Source organism: Micromys minutus (genome assembly GCF_963924665.1).
Source record: "Micromys minutus genome assembly, chromosome: 23".
Lineage (NCBI taxonomy): Eukaryota > Metazoa > Chordata > Mammalia > Rodentia > Muridae > Micromys > Micromys minutus.
The window spans coordinates 9,743,614-9,768,782 of NC_137958.1; the positions used below are offsets into that span (position 1 = coordinate 9,743,614).

The 25,169-nt window shown below is 43.8% G+C and overlaps 1 protein-coding gene across 1 annotated transcript; it reads left to right on the forward strand.

The window, feature by feature from the left end:
* The first annotated feature begins 775 nt into the window (after positions 1–775).
* XRCC2 (X-ray repair cross complementing 2) lies at positions 776–17,697 on the forward strand. The gene is made up of 3 exons (XM_080936265.1): positions 776–913; positions 10,315–10,396; positions 16,617–17,697. The coding sequence occupies exons 1-3, from the start codon at positions 875–877 to the stop codon at positions 17,330–17,332; spliced, it is 837 nt and encodes a 278-aa protein (XP_080792391.1). The 5' UTR covers positions 776–874; the 3' UTR covers positions 17,333–17,697.
* Positions 17,698–25,169: the final 7,472 nt, after the last annotated feature.

Genomic DNA, 25,169 nt, shown 5'->3' on the forward strand with positions numbered 1-25,169 from the left:
AAACAAACAAACAAAAAAACCTAAAAGCAAACATACAACCTAACTTAACCAAGCGTTTGAAAAATTCACAGGCTCAGTGCTATTTCCAGTTTTCAGTTCAATATACATTTCTCTTTTCCCACCCCAATTATAAATAACACAGCCTACCAGAGCCTTTTGCCCCAAGAGAGGACAAAAGAGCATGCTTGCTCAATTACAGTATTAATTTTCCTTTTAACCCGGTTCCGCTGCTCTGCCTAGGGTAGTCTCCTTCAGCCTCGGGAGTTGTTGGGACCACTGGCACACCAAAGCCCAAATAAGTAAACTTTTGTCCAACATTTTTGAGACACGGTCTCATGCTGTAGCCCAGGCTTCAGCCTGATCACTCTTGGTGATTCCCCTGCCTCGGTCTCCTGAGCACTAGGATCACAAGTATACACAACCGTGGCTGGAAGATTTACTTTGTTTCTTTAGAACAACTAAGCACCGGAGAGGTGGTGATCGCCTTTAATCTCAGCACCCAGGAGGCCGAGGATCTCTGAGATCGAGCCCAGCCTAGTCTACATAGCGAGTTCCAGGACAGCCAGGGCTACATAGGGAGTCTGTCTCTAAAAAAATTAAATGAAACTTGAAATCAAGTACATGTTAATTTTGCCTGATAAAAACATGCCGAGACGAATAACAGAAGAGAACGAACGGACTAAAGGAGGCGCAGGAGACTGGCGTCACCGAAAGAGCGCCGCAGCCTTACTGCGCATGCTCCCGCTTCTCGGGCTCCGAGCCCGCACAGCGCGCACGCGCACACGGGGCCATTGCTCTGACTGGCTGTGTGTCTCACGCTTTTGCTAAATGGGGTTGCTGGCGGGTAGGTTAAGCCCGAGAAGCTGGCGGGGCGATGTGCAGCGACTTTCGCAGGGCAGAATCCGGGACGGAGGTGAGAGCCACGGGGCGGCGGGAGGGCGCGCACCATAGGGAGAGGTCGCCGTGCGGCGCCCATGGCCACCGTGAGGCGGCGCGACAGCCGCCAGTGAACCTATCCGCTGTGGCGAGCTGTGTGGCAGGAGCTGAGGTAGGGAGGCCCACCATTTGAGGCATCAGTAGACGTTTTCTAATTTCAGGTAGCTTGCTTCACCTCTAACTTGCCGGCTTGTGGCATCCGGCCCTCTGTATCCCAGAATACCCCTGTGGTCTGTGTCTTCGGAGCCACACAAGCCATTTCATTTAGGAACCGTTAGCCGTTAACGTGTGTTACTGGTTCGAGTACTGTTCCAGCCAAGAGTTGGGAGTAAGAAACAACAGCAACAACAAATCAACAGACATCACCATGTATGCCTTTAATCCTAGCACTAAAGAAATCTCCATGAGTTTGAAGTTAGCCTGGTTTATGTAGGTAGTTCCGGGCCAGTCAGGACTGCATAGTGAGACCCTCTCTCAAACAAACAAAATGTAATAATTGAAGCTGCTGTAAAGTGTACAGTATATGATAAAAGCATGCCTCTCTAAAAGAGGGTCTGTAAGGCAAATTGTAGGAGGAGTTGACTTTCATGTGTTCAGAGGGGATCTAGGTAGCTCGTGCTGGCCTTGAACTTGCTGTGCAATTTAGGATAACCTTGACCAATTATTTATGTAAATTATGTGAATGAATGTGTTTGTGGGTTGATATATACCCGTGTGTGCAGATGAATTTGGAGGCCAGAGGAAAAGGTATCAGATGATCAGGAGCTGGAGTTACTTCTCTGTAAGAGCAATACCCATTCTTAACTGAGATATGGCTCCGGCTCCTCCCTTCAACTTCTGATCGTCCCGCCTCCCGAATGCTAGGCTTACAAGTGTGTGCTACGGTGCCCAGTTATCCACTGCCAAGCATGGAATCCAGGATTTCATGGTTACTAGGCACGGGATCTGTCACCAGAGCTACAATTCCCAGCCCCTTAAGCTGCCATTTTACGGACTATCTGCAGTGGTTTGTTGAGGAGGAGGGAGCAGCTCAGGTATGGTCTGCATTTAGCAAGGGCAACATGTAGGGCAGCAGTTTTCAACATGTGAGGCACCACCCCTTTTCAAACCTCTATCTCAAAAAACTGTTTACATTAGGATTCATAACAGAAGCAAAATAACAGTTATGGAGTAGCAACAGAAATAATTTTATGGTCAGGAGACACTGCAACATGATGGACTGTACTAAAACTGAAGGGCTGAAGCATTGGGAAGGGTGAGAGCCAGTGACTTAGGGGAGCAGCCGGTGGTTCTGTAGAGTCGGAACAAAGGATGTTGGGAAGTGAGCTTTAAGAAGTAGGTGGAGTATGCCTCTCTCAGTGTAAAAGTGAGGGACAATGGAAACACACACAACACTGTTTCTCACTTTCCTCCCAGATCCCCCACCAGGCTTGTCTCTAAATGCACTGAACATGGCAACTTCGTAATACACTATAAATATTGATAAGGATGTCTAGTTTTCATAGGGGAAAAAAAAGCTACAGAGTTGCCCCTTTGTCAGATACAAATATTAAGTAAGACAAAATAGCATTTACTTAAAAATGGTTTTGTGTAATCACAGACTAATAAACTTTTTTATCTATATACATTTTTGCCTTATGCATATCTGATGACCATCAGATTCACTGGAGAGGTTATAGTTCTCAGATGCCCTGTCAGTAATTAGAGTTGAACCTTGACCTTTTACAAGAGCCATTGCTCCAGCCCCTAAAATACATATTTTTGTTTTTGTTGTTTTGTTTTTCAAGATAGGGTTTTTCTATATACCCCTGGCTATCTTGGAACTTACTGTGAAGACCAGGCTGACCTGGAACTCATGGAGATCCACCTGCCTCTGCCTCAGGACTGGGATTAAAGGTGTGCATTCCCACTGCCTGGCTAAAAAACACTTTTGTTTTAAACGAAGAAAGGATTTTGCTCTGCTACTCCTATGGTCATTTCCTTTTGCACTCCTTTTTGTTATTTTTGTTTATTGAGGCAGAGTCTCACATAGTCTAGGTTGGCCTTAAACTCATAATGCCTCTGCCTCCTCAGTACTAAGGTTACAGGGAGAAGCACTATGGTTGGATTCTGCATTTGTATCTACTGGTCTTTCCCACCAGAATCACAAAACAAGATAAAAAGCAAAACCAAGATGTTACTCTGTGGTGCCCCAACCTCTCTCTCCATTTCTTTGCTTGTTACAGAGTAATCTGTGCCTTTTGCCTCTGCTTCCTTAGCTCCCTCTAGTCATAGAATCTGCCATCAGCATCCCCAGCGACCTTTATACTGCTGAGCGCAGTCGAGTATTCCCTGCTCTTAAAATGCCCACTAGAAGACCTCTCTCCAGGCCAGTGCTGCGTGTCTGAAATCCCAGCATGGGAGGCCAACCTGTACTACATAATGAGCTCCAGGACACTTTAGGTTTATAGCAACCGTGGCTTAGAACAAACCATATGATGTATGGAGCATGTGCAAATGAACTTTTCTTCCCTAGGGAAAGTTGGAAGATCATAATGGTTCCTCTCAATTGTTAGCTCAATGACCATGAAAACTAATTTCTGGTCATGTGTATAAAGGATTTTCTAGGTTGGGTTACTTGAGGTGGAAAGACTAAATACAGGTTCTGCCCATCCCATGGGCTGGGATCCCATACTGAATAAAAGGAAAGTGAGTTGAGCACAAGGGTTCAGTGTCCTCTCTGCTGCCTGGATGCCATGTGATCAACCTCCTTTCTCTGACACAGTGGTCTGTGTCTCATAGAACTGAGACAAAATAATTCCTCCTCCCTCCCTTTCTGACACCTGCTTTGAACATGTTTTTGTCTCAGCAGTGAAGTAGTCATACAGAGAGGATAGGATGGGAGGTTTTGTCCAAACTTTATCTCCATCAAAAGTAGCAGAGCTGGCGCTGTAACTCCCTCAGTTGGCAGAGCGCTAGCCTGGTATGCTCAGGACTGGGTTTGATCTCCAGCACCACATAAAGCCAGGCATGGTGGCAAGCTTTCAAGGCTGTCCTGTTCCAGAGTGAGCTTGAGGTCAGCATGGGGTTCCTTGAGACCCTGTTTCAAAAAAGGAGGGTAAAGACTGGCAAGACCCTTGGTGGGTAAAGGCCATGAAGCCTTACAACCAACTTTGAACCCCAGGACCCACATGGTAGAAGAGCAGAGTGCTTTCTGCAGCTGCCTTCTGACCTTAACACATGTGCCATGACATACCTGCATGTGCACACATAGACATACAATAAATGTAACTTTAAAAAACGTCCAAGTTCCTTTTGTTACTGGTAGCCAGCCTACCAGAGATGAACACAGAGACAGTTTATAGCTGCCTGAAAGTTTTTATTCCAGCTGGCTGGGACTATACCAAAGTGTTCAGGGACCCAGGAGTGTATAGAACACAGAGTTTTGAAGAGCAGAGACCTCATCAAGGCATCTCCCTTAGCAGCTGCAGGAGGGGTCCAAAAAGTAAAGTTTGAGGAGAAGCTTAAGGGCAGGTCCTGTGCAAACCAGCAGCTCAGATGAACAGTTAGCTGGGAAGGGTTCCTGCACAAACAGGCAATTTTAAGGAAAGCTAAGATAAGTTAGCTAGGCACCCAGACCTTGGGTTCCTAGAACAGAGTTGGGTTGTTTTTATGGGATTCACCACCAAAGAGATTAGATTCTAGTTAAAAACCTCGGATGACCTCAGCAAGAATACAAGATGGAGGAACCTCTGTACTGTCTAGCCCTGTAATGACTCAGTGTGCCTCAGACAGCACTGCCTCGTGTCTTACTTTTCTGTTTGCAGTGATAGAACACCATGACAAAGTAACTTTGAAAGAAAGGGTTTGTTTGGCTTACACTTCAAAATCACAGCTCATCATTGAGGAAAACCAAGGCTGGAACCAAAGCAGAGGCTGTAAGGAATACCACTTAAAACCACCTACCGAGGGAAGTGAGGATAGGTACTGCCCACAGTGGGCTAGGCTCTCCCTCATTAATCAGTAATCAAAAAAATGCCTGACAGACTTGTCTACAGGTCAGTCTTAGTTGAAGCTTCCGGAGTGACCCTAAATTGTGTGGCATTGAGAACTAACCAGCACACCTAGCATGCCCAAGGCCTTGGGTTCAGTAATGAGCAGTGAGGTTAAAAAAATTGAGTCTAAACTTTCGTAGCTCTTTCTAAGATCTTATAGACATTTCTTTCTAACTGAAAATTTGAAATAGTCTGGTGTAATCCCCCAGTAAAAATGTGTATTTGTGTGTGCATGTTCATATGCTGTGCCACATACAGAAGCCAATTAGTTAGGCTGATGGGCCAACAAGCAGGGATTCTGTTTCTATTCACCCTCCCACGCCCAAGTGTTACATATGTATACTATATGTCACCATCTAAGTTATGTACACCATAAAAGTCACATTGTACAACAGATCTCATATAGGAGGTTTATTAGGGAGGAATATATAGAGGCTGCCTCTGGGTGAGGATGGAAGAAAAAAGACAGTGGGAAGAGGAGGGCCTGGCCTTTTATAAGGGGTATAGCCCAAGTTCAGGGGGAGGGGGATATGCAGCTCATAGTGACAGTGGGATTGTGTCACAACTTGGTAGCTAGTGATGAGTGTCTGCTGTTGCTGGGTGGTGGGGCAGGTGGTGGAGATGCTTGATTGCTAACATTGTACCTGCCTGGCTTTGCATAGGTCCGGGCATCTGAACTGAAGTCCTCATGCTTGCCCAGCTAGCACTCTACCTACTGTGCCATCGCTGACTGCCCTTCCCAATTACAGCTTAACCATATACCCAATGAAAAAATACTAACATAAGTTCAAAGTTTAGTCTCTACAAATTGCTTTTGAATGTAATATTTAAATTGATAACCTTACAGTTTCACTTGACTTTTAAGCATTTATCTTTCCTTTTAGCCTGATGAAATGGTTGCTTTGAAAAGGTAATTATAAAGCAGCAGTCCTTCTGGGAATAAATTTAGAACTTTGGGATTTAATCATATCATATTGGAGTAACAGTTGTCTTTCTGTGTAATACAGATAAATGCTTTGTTCAAGATCCAAGTCTGGGTCTAGAGCAGTTGAATTTTGGAAGTGGTTGAGGAGTCTAATTTCACATGTGGAAAGAATTAGTCTTCTGATTTTATTACATTATATTTTAATTTTTTGAGATGGGATTTCACTTTATTGTCCAGGCAATACTGGAAACCTAAGATCCCCAGCCTAAACCTCCCAAGCATCAGAAACTATAGACATGGGCCACCATGCCTAGCTCTAGTCACCTGTCCTATGATAAAACACTCTTACCAAAAGCAACTTGGGGAGGAAGGTTTATCTCCTCTTATTCCTCATATAGCTCATATTTCACCATATAACCCATCATCCAGGGAAGTCAAGGCAGGAAAAGCAGAGGTTATGACAGGTACTGCTTACTGGCTTGCTAGCTTCCCATGGCTTGTTCAGCTTTCTTTCTTATAACACCCAGGACTACCAGCCCTTCTACAAAGGCCTGAGCCCTCCCATATCAATTACTAATTAAAATATCCCCATAGGCTTGCTTTCAGGCCAATCTGGTAGTAACATTTTCTTAATTGAGATTCCCTTTTCTGAGATGATTCTAGCTTGTGTCAAGGTGACATAAAATCTAGCCAGCATATCCTCTAATTTTAGGGAATATCTGTGATAAAACCAAACTTCCACATTGATCATTTTCACATCAGGGTAGTTGCTTCTTATTCCTACCCACTGTCCATTCCAGCTGCCTGCCCTCTGTTGCAGGATATTTGGTCATACCATGAACCCCAAGATTGTGCTATTTACTGATAAAAAGCTGTTTCTCATTGTGGTGTGGCTCAGCCTTAGCATACACATCTAATCCCCAACATTGATGGTAAAAGTTAGTTTGTAGAAAGACACACCCATGTTTGAAAGTCTAACTGAGGGGCAGACAAAGTGATGAATCAGAGAAAGATTTGACAGAATAGGATACACCCAACTCTCATGAGAAGAAACAGGAAAGGGAAGCTACTTAAGGGACAGTGCAGAGAGAGGAAAAAGGAGAAAGGAGGCAGTTTTACCAGGACTGTTATACAGAGATAGGTTATGGAGAGAAAACAAGCTAGACATAGATGAAGACAGAATGAGCCAGAAAATGAGAAGGAGTCAGAAGATTATTACAGATTGCTAGAGTTAGAGTTAGTTTGAGGTCAAGCAGAGCAATACTGTAGCAACAGAAAGAGAAGCCAGATTGAATCAGTCAGCTTGGAGAGGAGTTTGAGCCAGAACAGCTGAGTTGAACCCGCTACCCCGAGACCAGAAAGAAAGAGAGTGAGCTTATTGTGTAGTGAGTCTCGGAAACTGAAAATATTCTAGGTCTATATGTATGGAGACTAGAAGCTTCCAGGCCTAGGTTAGTAGACTGAGATAGTAAACCTCAGAGAAGACAATTACTTCAGGTGAATAAAAGTTACTTTCAAAGCCTTCCTTCCCTCCCTTTCTTTTCACAATTATGTGCGTGTCAGGTCTTGTTCCACGTTGTTTTTTTGAGACATGGTCTATCACTGGGACCTGGAGCTTGCCAATTAAGATATGCTGGTTGCCTGCCAGGGGCCACACCACTGTGAGTGGCCTACACTACCAGGTGATGTCCAGGCCCGTGCTACCACTGACGGCCACTCAGATGTCTATGGTCTGTGCTGCAGCCTGAGGCCATGTTGATGTTTGTGGTTCATGTTGCCACCATGGGCAGTACCGAGCTGAGTGGTCTGCACTTCATTCCAAGGCCACGGTGATGTTGGGTCCATGCTCCTGCAGAGGGCCATGACTGGGTTATGGCTTTACTGCAGGAGGGTCTGTGTTTATGTCCATGGCCTATGTTGCCACCAAATCCTAGGCATATGTCCTTAGTTTATGCCCAAGAGCCCAGCTGCATCCGGGTCTATGACCCTATTGCAATGGGGAGCCCTGTTTGTGATAATGCTAGAAACCATGTGGAAGCCCAAAATCCATTCTCTTGTGGTCTGTAAACATAGTACAGGGAAAGATCAAACCAAAGCAAGACTAAAACCCAGTAGCACAGATGTTTAACCCTGTAGCTCCATATCTAGCACTTGACATTCTTGGTGGAATGGGGCTCTGGTGTGGCTTCAAATCCTCTGGGAGAAAACAAAGACAGGCTCAATTCAAATTTACATTAAATAAATTTATTCTTTTTAAAAAATATATTTATTATATATAAGTGCACTGTAGGGTCTTCAGACATCAGTAGTGGGCACCATTCGATCTCACTACAGATGGTTGTGAGCCACCATGTGGTTGCTGGGATTTGAACTCAGGACCTCCGGAAGAGCAGTCAGTGCTCTTAACCACTGCGCCATCTCTCCAGCCCCAAATGAATTTATTCTTACTGCTAGCAAGACAGCAGTCTTAGAACCAAGCAGCATGCTGTGTAGAAGAGGGTTGAAGTTGGTTTTAAAGCAGACATCAGAAAGATGTGCATTACAGCTGTTCATGGAATCCACAGCTGGGCAGCTGTTTTACTTCTCTTAGTTATTTCATTCTTCTTGCTCTATATAATAAAAATATAGGAAAAAGCAAGTTTTACAGGAGCAAAGGCAGCTCTTAATACCTCACAGCCCGTTATCTTAATCTTTTTTCCTCTCTTGAGACAGGATTTGTCTGTGTAGCCCTGGCTGTCCTGGATCTGTAGGCCAGGCTGGCCTCCAACTCAGAGATCCGCCTGCCTCTGCCTCCCAAGTGCTGGGATTAAAGATGCACGCCATTTATCCTATTCTTAATTCACCTGCAGGCTACCCAGACATTCCAGAGCAAAAGCTCAGCAGTCCTTAAGGGATGCCTGGCTCCATCGAGAGCTTCTTTAGTCATCACAGGATGTGTAGGTTATTACTCAGGTCTGAGCACTCAAATGAGAAATGATTTCTGGACAGGCAGAAACAGTGCCGTTAGGTCAGGGCATCCTAACTGAACTAAACTAACTAAAGGTTGTGGGGAATTCCCTCCATTTTAGCTCTGGCCTGCAGCACACATAGCTTCTCTCTTGAGCTGTTCCCTGCTACAGATTTCCCCACAAGGATGTCTGATGGTCCCGCCATCTTCTGAGCTCTCTGTTGATGCTTGGGCTGCATTGTCATAGCTTCACATACTGACCTCCAAACCTGCCACACAGTACTGGTCCCGGCGGCCTTCTGGAACTATGGCATAAAACTCCGCGACCCTCCCACTCCTACAGTTTGTATACCTGTAACCAGGGGATAGCCTGATGTAGTCCTGTCTTGAGATTTCTGCCACTAGTTGGATAAATTCATTACTTTTTAATTTAACCTTACCCAAGTTCAGAACGCAGCCAGATTCTTTGCTAGACTGTAGCCTGAACTGTCACTAGGAACCGGGTCTTCACTGTCTCCATTTCTCTCTGCCTTCTTGTCTTGCAACTCCCACCAGGATGACCCATTAGCTCTGCATACAGCTTTCTAGAGCTTTTCTGCCCATAATTCTAAATCCTCCACATTCCTCCTGCAGCCACTTCCGAAGGCCTGAGAAGCAGGGTCAGACTTATCACAGCTGCAGCCCCGCTCCGTGTTCTCTGTATTATGTTTCTCACTGCTGTGACCAGATACCTAACGGAAGTCCATCGAGCAGGGTACTTGTGTCAGCAAGAGTTTGAGATGGTTGATCACTGCATCCTCAGACAGGAAATAAGGACTCAAGGAATTTGCCATAGTGGGCCTTAATTGTCATGTGACACAGCCTGGAACCATCTGAGAGGAAAGCTTTAGTTGAGGAATTGCCTAAATCAGACTGACCCAGAGGCATATCTGTGGAGGACTATCTTGTTTAGTAATTGATCCTGTAGGGTCCTGCCCAGTATGGTGGCATCCATTGGTTCTGGTCCTGGGCTGTTTTAAAAAGCTAGCTAAATATGAGGCAGAGAGCAGGCTAACAAGCAGTGTTCCTCCATGGCTTCTGCTTTTCTAGCTTGATTTTTGTCAGTGGTGAACTGTAGCCTGGAAGCGTAATCCAGTTAAACCCTCTTTTCCTCTTAGTTGCTTTTGGTCAGAGTGTTATATCACAGCCACAGAAAGGAAACCCACTAGGTTTCTAGCACCCACACTGGTGCTCACACCACTGTTAACTCTAGATCCAGGATATCTAACCTCTGCTGGCCTCAGGCACCTCTGTACACATGACATATACTCATAAATAATAACATTTTAAATATAATATGTCTCCTAAGTTATATTTCCTTTTTAATATTTTTCTCTAAGTCTTCAGAATTGTAGTCTTAAAGATTTTTGAAATTACATAATTTCTAGAATGTTTAATTTAAATAATATTTTTCCCTCTCTCTCTTTTGTAAGCTCCTTGCCCGACTTGAAGGCAGAAGCTCCTTGAAAGAACTAGAACCCAACCTGTTTGCTGATGAAGATTCGCCAGTGCACGGTAAAACACAGTGCTTATCGGAAGAGCCTGTGGCGGAGTTCTGTGAGACCGGGTACCCGAGCTTGTGCTCCACACATAGCCCACAGAGGAGGCGGTGTAGGCTAAGCGTGAGGCACACTATAGGGAGCTCCAATCCCTCCTAGTCTGTCAGGTGACATCATCTTCAGCACACAGGGTTTATGGGAATTCTGCTTGGCTTAGTTTTGATTCTTTTTCCTTAGAAGTTAGCAGAGGTGCAGGGAAGTCCTCAGGCTCCCAATTGTTCCATTACTATTTCTCCAGCAAGAAAAATAGGTAGTAACTTGTATGATACTAGGAAACCTTACAGGGAAGATGGACTATTTAAGCTTATTTCAGTGTAATATATAGAATTTAAGGTCTGTAATTGAGTTTTAGTATAGTCATACAGATGTGTGACTGTCACCCCAGGAAGAAACCCATCTGTATTAGTAGTCAGCCCTAGGAAACCATAGCCAGCTTTCTCTGTAGACTTGCCTCAGCTTTCTCTGTGAACTTGCCCTTTCTGGACGCCTTAATGTAATTAAGGTAGACTTTTATATCAGTCTTTGTAGCATGTATCAGTAGCACACCTCTCCCCCCTTAAGATTTATCTATTTTATGCATGTGATTGTTTTGCTAATGTATATGTCTATGAACCATTTGGGTGCCTGGTGCCTGCCGTGGCCAGAAAAAGGCACTGGAACCCTTGGAACTGGAGTTATGGGTGGCTATGATGTGGGTGCTAGGTATAGAACTCAGATCCTTTGCAAGAGCAGCAAGCACTCTTAACTAATGAGTCATGTCTCCGGCCCAGTAACTGATTCTGTAGTGGGGAATTCTCACTGTGAGGTCACCATGACTCAGGAGCTGTGAGCAGTGCTGCTGTGGTTTTAGTACAAGTCTGTCTGTGGATAAATGGGGTTTGGGTTCTGTATTATCCTATCCATAGGCCATGTGCTCTCTTGATGACTCTTGTCCCTGGCTGACTTTTGGTGTAATTGCTGCCTTCTTGCTTCACCCGAGTGTGCCTGTTCTAGCTGTTAGCCATTTACTGGAGTGAGTAAGCTACTGATGTTTCTGACTGTTGCTGTTTCTCCCTTCAGTTCTGTCTGTCTAGCTTCTTATGTTTAGGGCTTTGAGCCTTATGCATATAAAAGTTTATTATCGTTATGTCTTCTTGCTGGCTGACCTGTTCACATTATAAAGTGTTCTTTTCCCTCATACTCATCAGGATGACACTGTTTAAAACAAAAGCAAAGTCCGAAGTGTTGAGAGCGCGAAGAATCAGAACTGTCACGTCTCTGATGAAACAGGACAGTGGTGCAGTGGCTGTCGCCTGTAATCTCAGCATTGACAGCTGAGGAGGTCACCAGAGTGAGGGTAGCCTGGCTTCAAAGTGACACTCTGACACACACACAATGAAATGCTTTTCTTCTGTATAAAGGAATCCTGTCAATGTGGATAAAACTTGAGAACCAGGACTGGAGAGAGCTCAGCAGTCAAGAGTTTGGGCTGCTCCAGGGGGCCAGAGTTTGGCAGGCATTTCCTATCCGCCTCAGCTCTAGGAGAGCGGGCTTTACACATCTGGTTCATTCAGGCACTTGCCGTCAGATGTGGATAATGTACTCATACATAATTAGAAATACGGTTTTTATAAACAATTCTTATTTATTTTTATTTTATGTAAATTTTGCCTGCATGTATGTCTGTGTGAGGGTATCAAATGCCCTGGCTGGGATCTGAACCTAGGTCCTGTGGAAGAGTAGTCAGTGTGCTTAACTGCTGAGCCATTTCTCCAACCCATAAAATATTTTTGAAAAATCATTGAGAATGCTAGGTTAAGTGGACTAAGACAGAGCATGTGGTTCTCTTTACCTGGTTCTATAGGGCACTTAGGTGGGTAAGAGCAGAAGCTGTGCAAGGCCTGGGATTCACTATGTGGCCCAGGCAGACCTTGAGCTTGTGGCAGTCCTCCTGCCTCAGCATTCAGCATGCTGAGATTATAAGTAGCCAATACATCTAATTTATTTAATATATATTTTAGCCTACATATATACACATACTATCCAAAATAATTTTTTAAAAGTTCATTGTATGTGATACCATTACAACCTTCTTGTGATACACATCCCTAATCTCAACTCTTGGTAGACTGAAGCTAGAAGATCAGGAGTTCAAGGCTAGCCTTAGCTTTATAGAGTGTTCAAAACCACCCTGGCTATCTGATGCTGTCCCAGGAAACCAATAATAATGGTGATGACAATAATATAATGATAAAGGAAAAAACACAAAAACTGCTTAGGTTCTTTGTACATACTATTTTCACTTGGTTTATAAAGTGTGTCCATGGTAGGATCCTGGCTTTTTCCTTACATTTCTCCTATCTGCTTTTCACCCTGTTTTGTGTTTTATACCTTCTATTTCTCTGGTTCTCCTTTTCTGGTTGTTTTGTTTTAAATAAATTGTGCTCCAGCATACCTTTTCCCCTAAGATTTGTTTGTTTTATATCATATGTATGAATATGTTTTGTCTGTGCCCATGAAAGCCAGAAAAGAGTGTTGACTCCCCTGGAGTTGGAGTTATAGATGGTTGTGAGCCACCCTCTGAGTCCTGAGTCCTTTGCAAGATTAGGAAGTGCTCTTAACTGGTGAGCCATCTCTTATATTTTTAGACTATTCTATCTAATTAATATCCTGATTTATAGCTGTCTAGTTTGGATTGACATCACTTTGCTTTGAATAGTTTGTTGTGCCCTCACTACTGTTGATCTAGTTACTCTTCACCCCTGGTACTCGCTCCCATTACAGCTATACATTGTGTGTTTGCTAAAACTTCATGATACTGAATAACAGTAATTAGAAATAACAATACAGGCTTTAGGGTTGTGTGCATTTGTCTGTTTGAGTGTGGGCCTCTTATAACCCAAGATGGCCTCACATTCACTGTGTAGCCGAGGTTAACCCTCAAGAGTGCTGGGATGACCAGTATCTATCACCACACCCAGCCTGAGGGTGGTCGTTGCTTTCACTTTTGACTGTGGATATTTCTAAAGGGGAAATGACTATATTTATTTTTTTAGGAGGGGGTGTTTCTCTGTGTAGTCCTGGCTGTCCCCGAACTCACTCTGTATAGGCTGGTCTCAAACTCAGAGACTGGCCTGCCTCTACCTCCCGAGTGCTGGGGTTAAAGGCGTGCACCACCTCTGCCCGTTCTGCAAAGGAACTTTGTATTAGGAGTCTCAGAGCCCAACATTGCTGGTGAATGGAAATGAAAATGAGGGATATTAAGCTTCCTGAAAAGAAAATAGTTTGATGGCTGAGGCAAGGAAACAAATGATTTGCTGTGTGATGGTCTCAGTGACCCCTGGTGTCACCATGTAAGTGTTACATCCACCTAACGCTCAGCTGCTCCAGTGGGCTCCTCTGCTCCTCAGGCACCAGATGACGGACAGGAACTTTGCTGCTGCCCTCTCTGCGCCTGCACTGACATTTCCTGTGCTGCTTCAGTTGTCGGCCCTTTGTCATCCACTCCTGTCAACTCCTGCAGCCTGAAGGACTCTGGGCTTGTTTCACATGTGCTTATGTTGATAAGCTGGGCCTTAGGAAACTGTATTAGGGAAATTTATAGCTGTTTTTTTTGCGTTCAAATATTATAGAAACTTCAAGAACACCGTCATGTTTAGTCACTACCAAAACCATGTGCTTACATTTATTTACGTTTACTGTAAAACTAAATCAGAACTTGGTGGGCAGACCCAAGACTGGAGTTTCTGTTAGTAACACTTCCAGCATCTGTTATAGGAAGTTTCTTAAGTTGCAGGATGATCCTGGGGCTCTGGGCTGTGGAAACATTTTTAATGTATTTGCAGATGGAAGCTGCTTACTGCAGTGCCCAGTTTCTTGGTCCTTAGAACTAGGAATTGTAATCTGAAAATTCAGTGTTGGCTACACGTTTAGGCTGGTACTGAGGTGGAGGCTTTGGCTCTTTTTCTTACTCTAAAGGCCCTTGCCGTATCTGTTAGCTCCAGCTCCTCCCAGCATCCAGAAGGAGCTGTCAGGGCCAGAACATCCAGGTTTCCCGCCAAGTCAGGTTAAGCTTTTCAAGTGCCAAACTCTGGAGTTTTTGTTTTCTCTTCTCTTCTCTTCTCTTCTCTTCTCTTCTCTTCTCTTCTCTTCTCTTCTCTTCACTTCTCTTCTCCCCTCCCCTCTCCTCCTCTCTCCTTCGTCTCCTCTCCTTTCCCCTCTCTCCCCCCTCCCTTTCTCCCCTTCCTTCCCTCTTTCCTTTCTCCTCCCCTCCCTTCCCTTTCCTCCCTCTCCCTCTACCTCTCCTTCTCCTCTGTCTTTCTCTTCCTCTCCTCTTTCCCCCTCTCTCTCCTCCTTCCCCCTCTCCCTCTCCTCCCTCCTCTTCTCTTTTTTTTTTCTTTTTTCTTCTTCTTCTTTTTTTTTTTTAAACTTCAAATTGCCATGTTCAGCACTTTGGCTGGACAAAGGTGCCAACTTTTTTGGTAACAGCTCACAAACATATGAGATCATAACTTCATATAAACTTACAATAACTATCCCACTTAAAATTTGAACAATTTTTTATATTAAGGAACAAATGGTACATGTTTATAAGATCAGTAAAACTGATCTGAATTCATCCTGAAACATATCAGCAGGGACTTTAGTTAGAAGACCTTAGTGACTGCATTCCGATGTGATGTTTGTTAGGAACAGCACTGCTATGCCCAGCTGCATTTCTCTTTTCTAGTATCTTTCCCCCTGTTTTATGTGTATGGATATTTTGCCTGTGTGAATATCTGCTTTATGTTGTGCAGTAGTCATGGAGGTCAGAAGCATGTGTTGGAGTCCCTAGGACTGGAGTTAGTTATGAGTGGCCATGTTGGGTACTGGGAATCAAACCTGGTCCTCTTCCAGTACAGCAAGTCCTCTTAACTACGGAGCCTTCACTCCATCCCCAGCACTGGGCCTTTCATAATGTATGGTCTTAGAGAACCTTATGAACCCACTTTTAGAAGTACTTTCCAGTGCTGATTCTATGAGCCATGCTGAAGGATGGTGTGATCTGTCTTCTTAAGGGAGACACAGGCTTAGGAAAGCAATCTGCCGAAGTGCGTTAAGAAGGCTTGTCCTGGGATTAGAGTGCTCCGTACCATTGAGGAAGGCAGTAGGAAATGGAATGAGATTGTATTAGTTACTGTCACATCACTAGGACACAACAACCTAAAGAGAAAGTATTCACTTCGGTTTGTGGTTTCAGAGGGTTCCATCTGTGGTCACTTGGCCTCAGCACTACCATTATGGTAAGAACATTCAGAAAGACTGTTCTTCACTTTTGAGGTCAGGAAGGGGCCAGAGCAAGATACTCTCCAGAGCCCTAATTCCAGTGACTTATTTCTTCCAGTAGCTTCTACCTTCTACATTCCCACTTCCCAAGAATTCCATCATATGAGGTCATCAGGGGATTTACCTGTCGCAACAGCAGATCTCCCAGACATGCACTGAGGTGTAACTCACTGGCCACTTTCTAATCCAGTCACTGATGCTCAAGATTGGCCATGAGCTACATAGCTGCTAAACAGGCTTTTCCTCCCAGTGTTAGATTCTTGAAAGACTAAAGAAGCCTGCTGACAGGTTGGTTCTATCTCGGGCTTTTATGTGGTTAACTATGTCCTTCAAGACAGTTTCATATTAATCTGTGTATGTGAGCACTTACACCACAGCACACACAGTCAGGACAATCGTGGATGTGCAACAGGCTAGTGGGGTTCTCCTGTCTGCACCCCTATTTCACCACAATGCTACTGCATCAGCATTATGTGGGCTGTGGGGCCTGAACTCGGGTTCAGCCACTAACAACACATGTTCTGATGCCCCTGAGTCATGTGGCCCATCTCAGGGAGGTTCCCTTGCACCACTTCAGCTCTCTTACTACTGGGCGGAGGTGTAGTCAATAGAGCTGTTTCCTACCACAGCTGAGGACCTGGATTTCATTCCCAACACCAACCAAAACAACAACAAAAAACCTGGTCCTTTCCCAAAGATGCCGTATGAATTCCTTATTTATTTGCAATTGCCTATATAGATCCACTTTAACAAGTAGATTTTGATTTTTAGTTCGTATTTCAATAAGCCTCTCTGTAAAGCTCTCTGAGGCTTGTTCTGTGGCCCACTGTTGCTTTGCTGGATCTTGACTTACATTTTTGAATTTTACACAGGTGATATTCTTGAATTTCATGGTCCAGAAGGAACGGGGAAAACAGAAATGCTTTATCATTTAACAGCCCGATGTATACTTCCAAAATCAGAGGGTGGACTGCAAATAGAAGTCTTATTTATTGATACAGATTACCACTTTGACATGCTGCGGCTTGTGACAGTTCTTGAGCATAGACTCTCACAAAGCTCGGAGGAAAGCATAAAGCTCTGCCTTGGCAGGCTGTTCCTGGCGTACTGCACCAGCAGCATGCAGTTACTGCTCACACTGCACTCCCTGGAAGCCCTGCTGTGCAGTCACCCCTCTCTCTGCCTTCTCATTGTGGATAGCTTGTCCTCTTTTTACTGGATAGACCGAGTCAGCGGAGGAGAGAGTGTGACCCTGCAGGAGTCAACGCTGAAGAAGTGCTCTCAGCTCCTGGAGAGGCTCGTCACCGAGTACCGCTTGCTGCTGTTCGCAACAACACAGAGTCTGATGCAGAAAGGCTCAGACTCGGCAGAAGGGCCTTCTTCCTCCAAGCACCCGTGCGATGGAGACACGGACTACAGAGCCTATCTCTGCAAGGCCTGGCAGAGGGTCGTGAAGCACAGAGTCATCTTCTCCAGAGAGGACGAGGCCAAGAGCAGCCGGTTCTCATTAGTTTCACGTCATTTAAGAAGTAACAGTTTAAAAAAACACATTTTTATGATCAGAGAAAGTGGGGTGGAGTTTTGTTGATCTCTATCATCAAAAAGGCTTTTAGGTACACTAAGGCAAGTCTTTAAAAATCTTTTATAGGCTAAAGTGGTTTGGTTCTAAAGTTTTTAATTCAGGGGAAATTAATATAAACAGTACAGAAAACCTTGAAACTGTTCTGTCCCCTCCAGGGTGTGGATGGTCAATCAGAACATACTGAACTCCACGGAGCTTGTTTTGAAGTTCAATACATAATACACACTTCAGACTAAATCACTTTCTGAGTACTTTAGGAAGGGTTCACTGGTGGTCCCTTGGCCTCCTTGAGGCTGTGGCTGGAGAGGGAGTACAGAGCTTATCCAATCAAAGGAAGATGCACATCTGCCCCCCTCAAGAAACTGGAATGAGCTGGGTCTGGAGGCAGGTGGATCTCTGAGTTCAAAGCTGGTCTATATCCTGAATTCCAGGATAGCCAGAGCTACGCAACGAGATTCTGTCTCAAAAAGCCAATCAATAAACAGATAAATTGGTGAGACTGGAATGTTTGAGTCTTCCTCCTTCCTTTCCCCTGTTCCTCTCATCTACCTGCTCCCCTCCCCCTCAAGGATGTCATACAGTTCAGGCTAGACTTCATCACATCTCTGCCTCGGAGCTTGCTTGGGTAAACAGTGTTACTCCTTGTAGCCACCAAATTTTGATGCATTACACTTGAATTCAAGATGAGTTTGCATTATTTGGAGGTTCCATGTAATTTCTCAAACACGGAAATGATGTACTCATTTTAGAACTCCGAAGTTTATTTTGGAATGTTCATCTCAATAAGTGATAGATTCTGAAACTGTTAGAACTATAGAATACTAGTGTTTTCCTCCTTATCTAGAATAGCCAGAGATATCTTGGAATAGGCTGTCCTTGCCAGCTGTGAGCTGAGGGAAACTGGGTGCCGTGTGTTCATGAAACTCAGAGTTTGCACTGCTCAGAAGGTGTCCTAGTTAAGATCACTGTTGCTGTGATGAGACACTGACCGAAGGAATGTTGGAGAGGAAAGGGTTTATTGGTTTATACTTCTATATTGTAGTCCATATTTGAAGGAGGTCAGGATGGGAACTTATGAAGGGCAGGGGACTTTGAGGCAGGAGTTAATGTAAAGTCTATGGAGGGGTGCTGCTTCCTAGTTTGCTCAATATGCTTTGTTATAGAACCTGGGACAGTCAGCCTGGGGTGGCCCTACACACAATGGGCTGGGCCCTCCCCAATTAATCATTAATTAAGAAGATGTCCTGCAGGCTTGCCTATAGCCTGATCTATGGAGGCATTTTCTCAACTGAGGCTCCCTCCTTTCTGGTGACTCTAGCTTGTGTCAATTTGACAAAAAACTAGCCTCCTAGAGTATGTGCAGGAAAAAGGCTTTAGAAAACCCCTTTACATGTTCTGACCCAGGGAAAGGCCCACATGTGATGTTGAGACTGTTCACACCTATGTCACAAAATATCTTGCTTCCTTTTGTTCTTCTGGCTTTGTTCATTCATATTTCTAGAGGGTTATGAGTTAAAAAGCATCCTGTAGAGAAGCTAAGACTAAGTGTCTTTATAGGATGGCACTGCCTGTGTCCCTGGGCTTCTGAGGCTGTCTTCTGTGTCTAGAGCTGGGCTGGACCATACTTAAGCAGAGAAGGTAGGAGCTGACTTTCCTGGCCACTGCAGGGCGGACAGCCAGTTACTTCAGTAGTGCTCCCTCAGTGGATCATGTTCCTCAGCTCGCTCTTCTCAGAGACTAGAGCTGTTGTCCTCATCAGGGCGAAGGCTTGTTTTTAAACCCGGGTCTCACTGTGTAGCTCTAGCTACCCTCCTAATTGCAGGTGTTAAAGATGTGTACTGGTATGCCTTATTAATATGATTTAAAAATAGTTTGAAACTAAAATGCAATTATATAATTTCCATATTCTCTTTCCTACCCCTAGTCCCTGCCCTGTGCACCACCCACCTTGCTCTCTCAAATTCGCTCATGTTCCTGGCCTTCTTTTTTCTAATTGTATATACATGTGCAGATAATTTAACTATATATACATTCACAGATATATTCCTAAATATGCGGCCTTCTCAGTCCTTATAATGTTGTGTCTGTGTTCTTAGGGAGTGCTCTTTCCTGGGAAGATGGTTTCTCTGGCTCTCAGCACTCCTTAGTTGCCCATATTTTTGTGTAGGATGGGGCCCCATGAGATCTCCCCTTCCGTGTTAGCATGTCTCTTGGTGCTGTCATTGTTCAGGTCCTGTCTAGGCAGCCATGCTGTTGAACTTTGTCCTGACATTTCTAGGAGACATGGTCCTACAGCAGACATCTGCTCCTTCCTCTGAGATGCTCCCTGAGCCTTGGTGCAGGATGTGTTGAAGATGGATGACGGGCAGGGCATCACACGCCCGCTTGTTCTCTCCATCTTGAGCCCTGTGGTTTGCTGTAATGGTTTCTGTTGCAAAGAGAGGTTTCTTCATTGAGGGATGAGAGCTGTACTTTTCTTTGTATATTTTCAGTGCACAGAGGAATTATGCTGTTTTAATAAAGTGGCTTATTAATATAATTTTAAACATTTCTGTATTTCATATTTTTATTTTTTAATAAAAATATTCTTGCATGTGCCAGTGAGGGTGAGTTCAGAGGACTGCTCTCGGGATTTGTTCTCTCCTGCCATCTTGTGGGGTCCAGGGATCAAACTCAGCCTGTCAGCACTACACATGTGAACCTCTACATGTTACACAGGAACAATTTATTAACATGGGTAATTTCCCTTGTCGGGTCAAATGATCTATGGGATCTATTTTTCTACAGTGCTGTTAGCTCTAGAAGACGTGCAAACTCAGACCCTTCCCTCTCAGCCCTATAATCTGGTAAAGTGTGTGACAAGCAACCCCGCAAGGCTTAACAGAGTTCTACCCTTGACGTGATTGGGTTTTCCTTTTATTTAATGGACTGGATTATTCAGGAACATGACTGAAAAGTAACAAGCTTCTGTTGTAACCTAAATTATCAGTCGTATATTAGTGTGCCAGACCAAAGACTTAGCTAACTTTAGAAGATTGTTGTCAGGCCTGATGGCTGAGACTAACAATACTGGTTGATTAAAAAAAAATTCTTTTAAACTAAAAGTTGTGCTAACGGGACTTCATGAGCACCATAGAAATTCCAATGCGTGTGGGGGGAAGGGCCTTAAAGAGAAGGAGGAAGTGTGTTATAAGTTATATATGTAGCAGGTACAGAGTGCTAGATAGGACCAAAAGAATGTATAAGTGAATGGTTACAGGTCTTAAAATATGGATTCTATTTATTAGGGGATAGGAGAGTCCTTATCTGACCTAAGGGCCACAGTAAGAACCTAGTTATAGAAATACACTCTTAGCCCAGACATTCCTTTTGGAAGATACTTACAGAACTGAGACAGCACGTAGCCTGTTTGTGGAGGCAGGTGACATGTAGCCCAGGCTAGCCTCCCACTCAAAGTAGCTACTTTACCCTTTCGCTTCCTTCTGTATATCTTGGTTTCAGCTCTTAGCTGTAAAGCCCACATTCACACACACCCATTGCTAGGCAAGCTTTGTTAGAGGGAGAAAAATTATTCCAGAAGGCAAGGCTGGGTTGGTGCCTTGGTATAGTGCATGCTGTAAAGCCCTTAAGGGCCTGAGTGTCATCCCTAGAACCCACATAAAAAGCCAGCTATGGTGGTGCACACTTGTAACCCCAGTGCTGGGAAGATGGAGACAGGCTGAGCCCATGAGAAAGATCCTGTCTAAAACACAAGTGACAGCACTTGAGGGATGATCTGAGGTTGACCTTTGCCCTTTAATCATGTGCTCAAGCCCCTGCCTGCGCAGGTGTGTACGTAAATACAGGAGAAACCCTGAGGTATTGAATAACGAGTAAAGCCAATGGAAAGCACATTATTACTAAGAAATTAATGATAAAACAGCCACTATTAGCCCAGAATAGCCACTGGCAGCCATTAACACTATCATTATAAGGCTCGTGTTACTTCTGTGAACTCTCCCCTTGTGTGTTTAGGGAGAAGTGTGTTTCCAGTAATAGCTGAGTATGTACTGTGGGTTTGTTTGCTTGCTTGGTTTTGTTTGTCTTTTTGAGGCAGGGTCTCACTATGTAGCCTTAGCTGGCCTGGAACCTCGTAGACCAGGCTGGCTTCGAACTCGGAGAGACCTACCTGCCTCTACCTTCAATCGTTAGGATTAAAGGTGCGAGCCATCATGCCCATGCCCAGAGAATAGGTAGTTTGGGGGGGGGGGTGCGGTTGTTCAATTTGGTTTGCCATTTGGGGTTTTATTGGGGGGGTTGCTTTGTTTTTCCATGCTTTTTTTGGTTTTGGTTTGGGTTTTGGTTTTGGTTTTTAATGGAACAAAGGGCCTTGTACATGCTGTGCAAATACTGGGTGACAGGCATGTGCCACCATGTTCAGCTTTGACTACATAATCTTTTGTAACCTCACTAAAATGGGGAGGGGGTAAAGTAGGGACATGTAAAGTGTCAGAGAGCTGTGAAGTTAGTGGATCACTGTTCTGGGAGAGGGCAGTGTCTGGTGTCCCTTGACAAAAATGATTGGTCACTCTGGAGGGAAAGTGATAGAACCTACTGTCTGTGAGCCCTGAACTGTGGTGCCCTAGGGGTCAAGGATAAACCTAGACTGTTCTAGCTGGCATCTGCTGGCTGGAAGAGTCACAAACCTTGAAAATTATTATTATCATTATTATTATACTTTTTTCTTTTGAATTAAACTTTGGGACAGATAGATGAAAGGAATGACAGTTATGTAAAAACAGAAATGCAGTTAACTTAAGTCTGGGCAATACAAAGGTGACCTCAGATTCTTAGCTTTCCCCTCACACAAGAGAAGATCCGTTGTCCTGGTGCATATCTGTGTTCCCTGCACTCAGAAAAATCAAGGGCCAGAGGCCAGTTTGGGATAACTTCTTGAGACCCTTGCTCAAGTAAATAAGGAAAAGGTGTAAACACTGTGAAAATGATCTAGACCAGTGGTTCTCAACCTTCCTAATGCTCTGACCCTTTAACACAGTTCTCATGGTGTGGCGACCTCCAACCAGAACATTATTTTGTTGCTACTTCATAAACTAATATTTGCTACCTTTATGAAACATAAATGTAAACATCTGATATTCAGGTTATCTGATATATGACCCCTGTGAAAGAGCTGTTCCACCCTCAAAGGGGTCACAACTCACAGGTTGAGAACCACAGATCTATAGTCACATGACACAAAAACTGAAGAAACAGTTCCCTCAGCACACGCCACACATCCACGCAAACACTACACGCGAGAGAAATAGAGAAGTAAAGAGTGAGGGTGCCGACAGGCCGCAGACGGAAGACTGTGAGAGTGAGCAGAACAACCTTCCGCCTACGCGGGGACTGTTGGGCTGCTGAGGCCAGAGTTGAACCACTGGAGACAAGGAAAGTTGTCCTCTGACCTCACCTACATACAATTTAAAATTGTCTCAGGTGGCTTTTAGTTACAGTGTTTAGCTCACTGACAGGAAATGATAGCTTGCTATCAAATTGAAGATAATTTTCCAGAACTGATCAAACATATATACAAAAAAATTGTACAGTAAAAGCATTATTTAAGAGTGAAATGTTGTTGGACATGTTCCTTTTAAAATTGCCTCAATTTGCCAGGCATATTGGTGCACTTCTTAAATCCAGCACTTGAGAGGCAGGAGCAGGTGGAGCTCTGATTTTTAGGCAAGCCTGGTCTACACAGTACGTTCCTGGACAGCAAGGGCTATGTAGAGAGGCCCTGTCTCAAAAACAAACAAACAAACAAAATTGGCCCAACTTAATACTGTCCCTAAACACTAAATTAAATTTCCAGATTGGAAACATAAGTTTTGTTGCTTTTTAAAAACATTCTTTTTATTTTTAAATTGTGTGTATATATCAGTGTGCAGATATATGCCCATGTGAGTGTGGGTACCTGCAGGCTCCAGAAAAAGTTGTAGAATTCCCTGGAACTGAAGTTGCAGGTAGCTGTGATCGGCCTGATGTGGTTGCTAAGGACTGAACTCAGGTCCTTGACAAGAGTGTATGTATATACCCTGAGCCTTCTCTCTAGTCCTCATTTTGTTGTTTTAAAACAGAGTCTTATTATGTGGCTGAGACTGGCCCAGGCTTGCTTAGAATTTGCAGCCTCCCTGTATCAGTCTCCTGGTGGGCAAATCATTCATAACCATTCCTGAGGAAGGCTTTGACATTTTTGCTGAGCTGGTCCATCTTGGTAACGGCTTTGCCAGTTTTGACGAGATGAAGGCCTTGGAGTCCTCAACATGGCTGTTTTCATATCAACAATGCACATTCACTAAGGATTTTATTCCCCCAGCTTCCTCACTCCCCACAGGAAATGTCACTAATTATGTATAATTGGACTGGAGAGATGGCTCAGTGGTTAAAAGCACTGGCTGCTCTTCCAGAGGGCCCAGATTCAATTCCCAACACCCACATGGCAGCTCACAGCTGTCTATAACTTCAGTTCCAGGGGCTCCAACTCCCTCACACAAACACACGTGCAAGCAAAACAAAGCACTTAAAATAAAAAATATCATTAAAAATTATAAAATAATTAAGTATAATTAATATATTCTAAATATATATTTTACAAGGCAGGAGGAAGGGACAAATGGTCATTATTGGGCTGAGAGGTTTCATTCAAAGATAAAACAGGTTGTCTAGTGTGTGTGAGGTGTGTTCAACCTCATCTCTGAAGAAATAAGTTGTTACTTAAAGATTGTGTGGTCTGTACATGGAAATCCAAAATTATCTGTACAGAGGTGATTAGAATTGGGAATTATCAAACTTGCTAGCTAAAAGAGTGACATTAAATGTTTCTAATGAGTGAGGCTAGAAACCTAGCTTAGTGATTAAGACCATCAGCAACTCTTACAGATGACCCAAGTTTGATTCCTAGCTCCTGCATGGCAGCTTACAACCATCCGTAACTTCAGTTTCAAGGGATCCTCTGGCCCCTGTGAGCACCAAACATGCATGTATGTACACATACATACATGCATGCAAATACTCATACATAAAACAAAAATAATTTTGAAAAAATATGAAAATACAGTTCAATGTCATCAGTAATTAAAATTACAAATGAAGACAGCTCAGCAGTTAAAAGCACTAACCACCAACCTGTTCCATCTCCAGGACCCACATGGTTGGAGGAGAAAGCCAGTTTCAGCAAGTGACCTCCATACACTCACTGCCCCCTCTCCATACAAAATAAAAAATATATCAAGGTCTTGGTAAGATGTGATCACATACACTGATGACAGAAATAACCCCACCATTGGTTTACCCAATACCAAGTTATGTACATAAGTGTATGGAAGAAGAAGTCATAGATTTGAAAGAGAGTAGGCCGGGGTATATGGGATGACGTGAAGAGGCGAAAGCGAATGGGGAAATGATGTGATTATAATCTAAAAAAATAGAGTTTCCTTTTTAAAGAAGAAGATACAGTTGGGCAGTGGTGGCACATGCCTTTAATCTCCACACTCAGAATGCAGGGGCTAATTGATTTCTGAACCAAAGGCCAGTATGGTCTACAGAGCAAGTTCTAGGATAGCCAGGGCTACATAGAGAAACCTTGTCTCGAAAAACAACAACAAGCTTAAATTTTAAAAAATACTAGAAAAAAATGTAACTTTGAGTTTGTAAATATAAATTGATATTTGAACAAAACTTAGCAAGTTTTCCATAAAGTTTTACCCGCAGAAAGGTGTTTTCAAACATGAAAGTAATCTTTCTTTGACACCTAAATCCAATGATAACAATCCATAAAAGAACAAAGGGGGTAGGACTGCTGCCA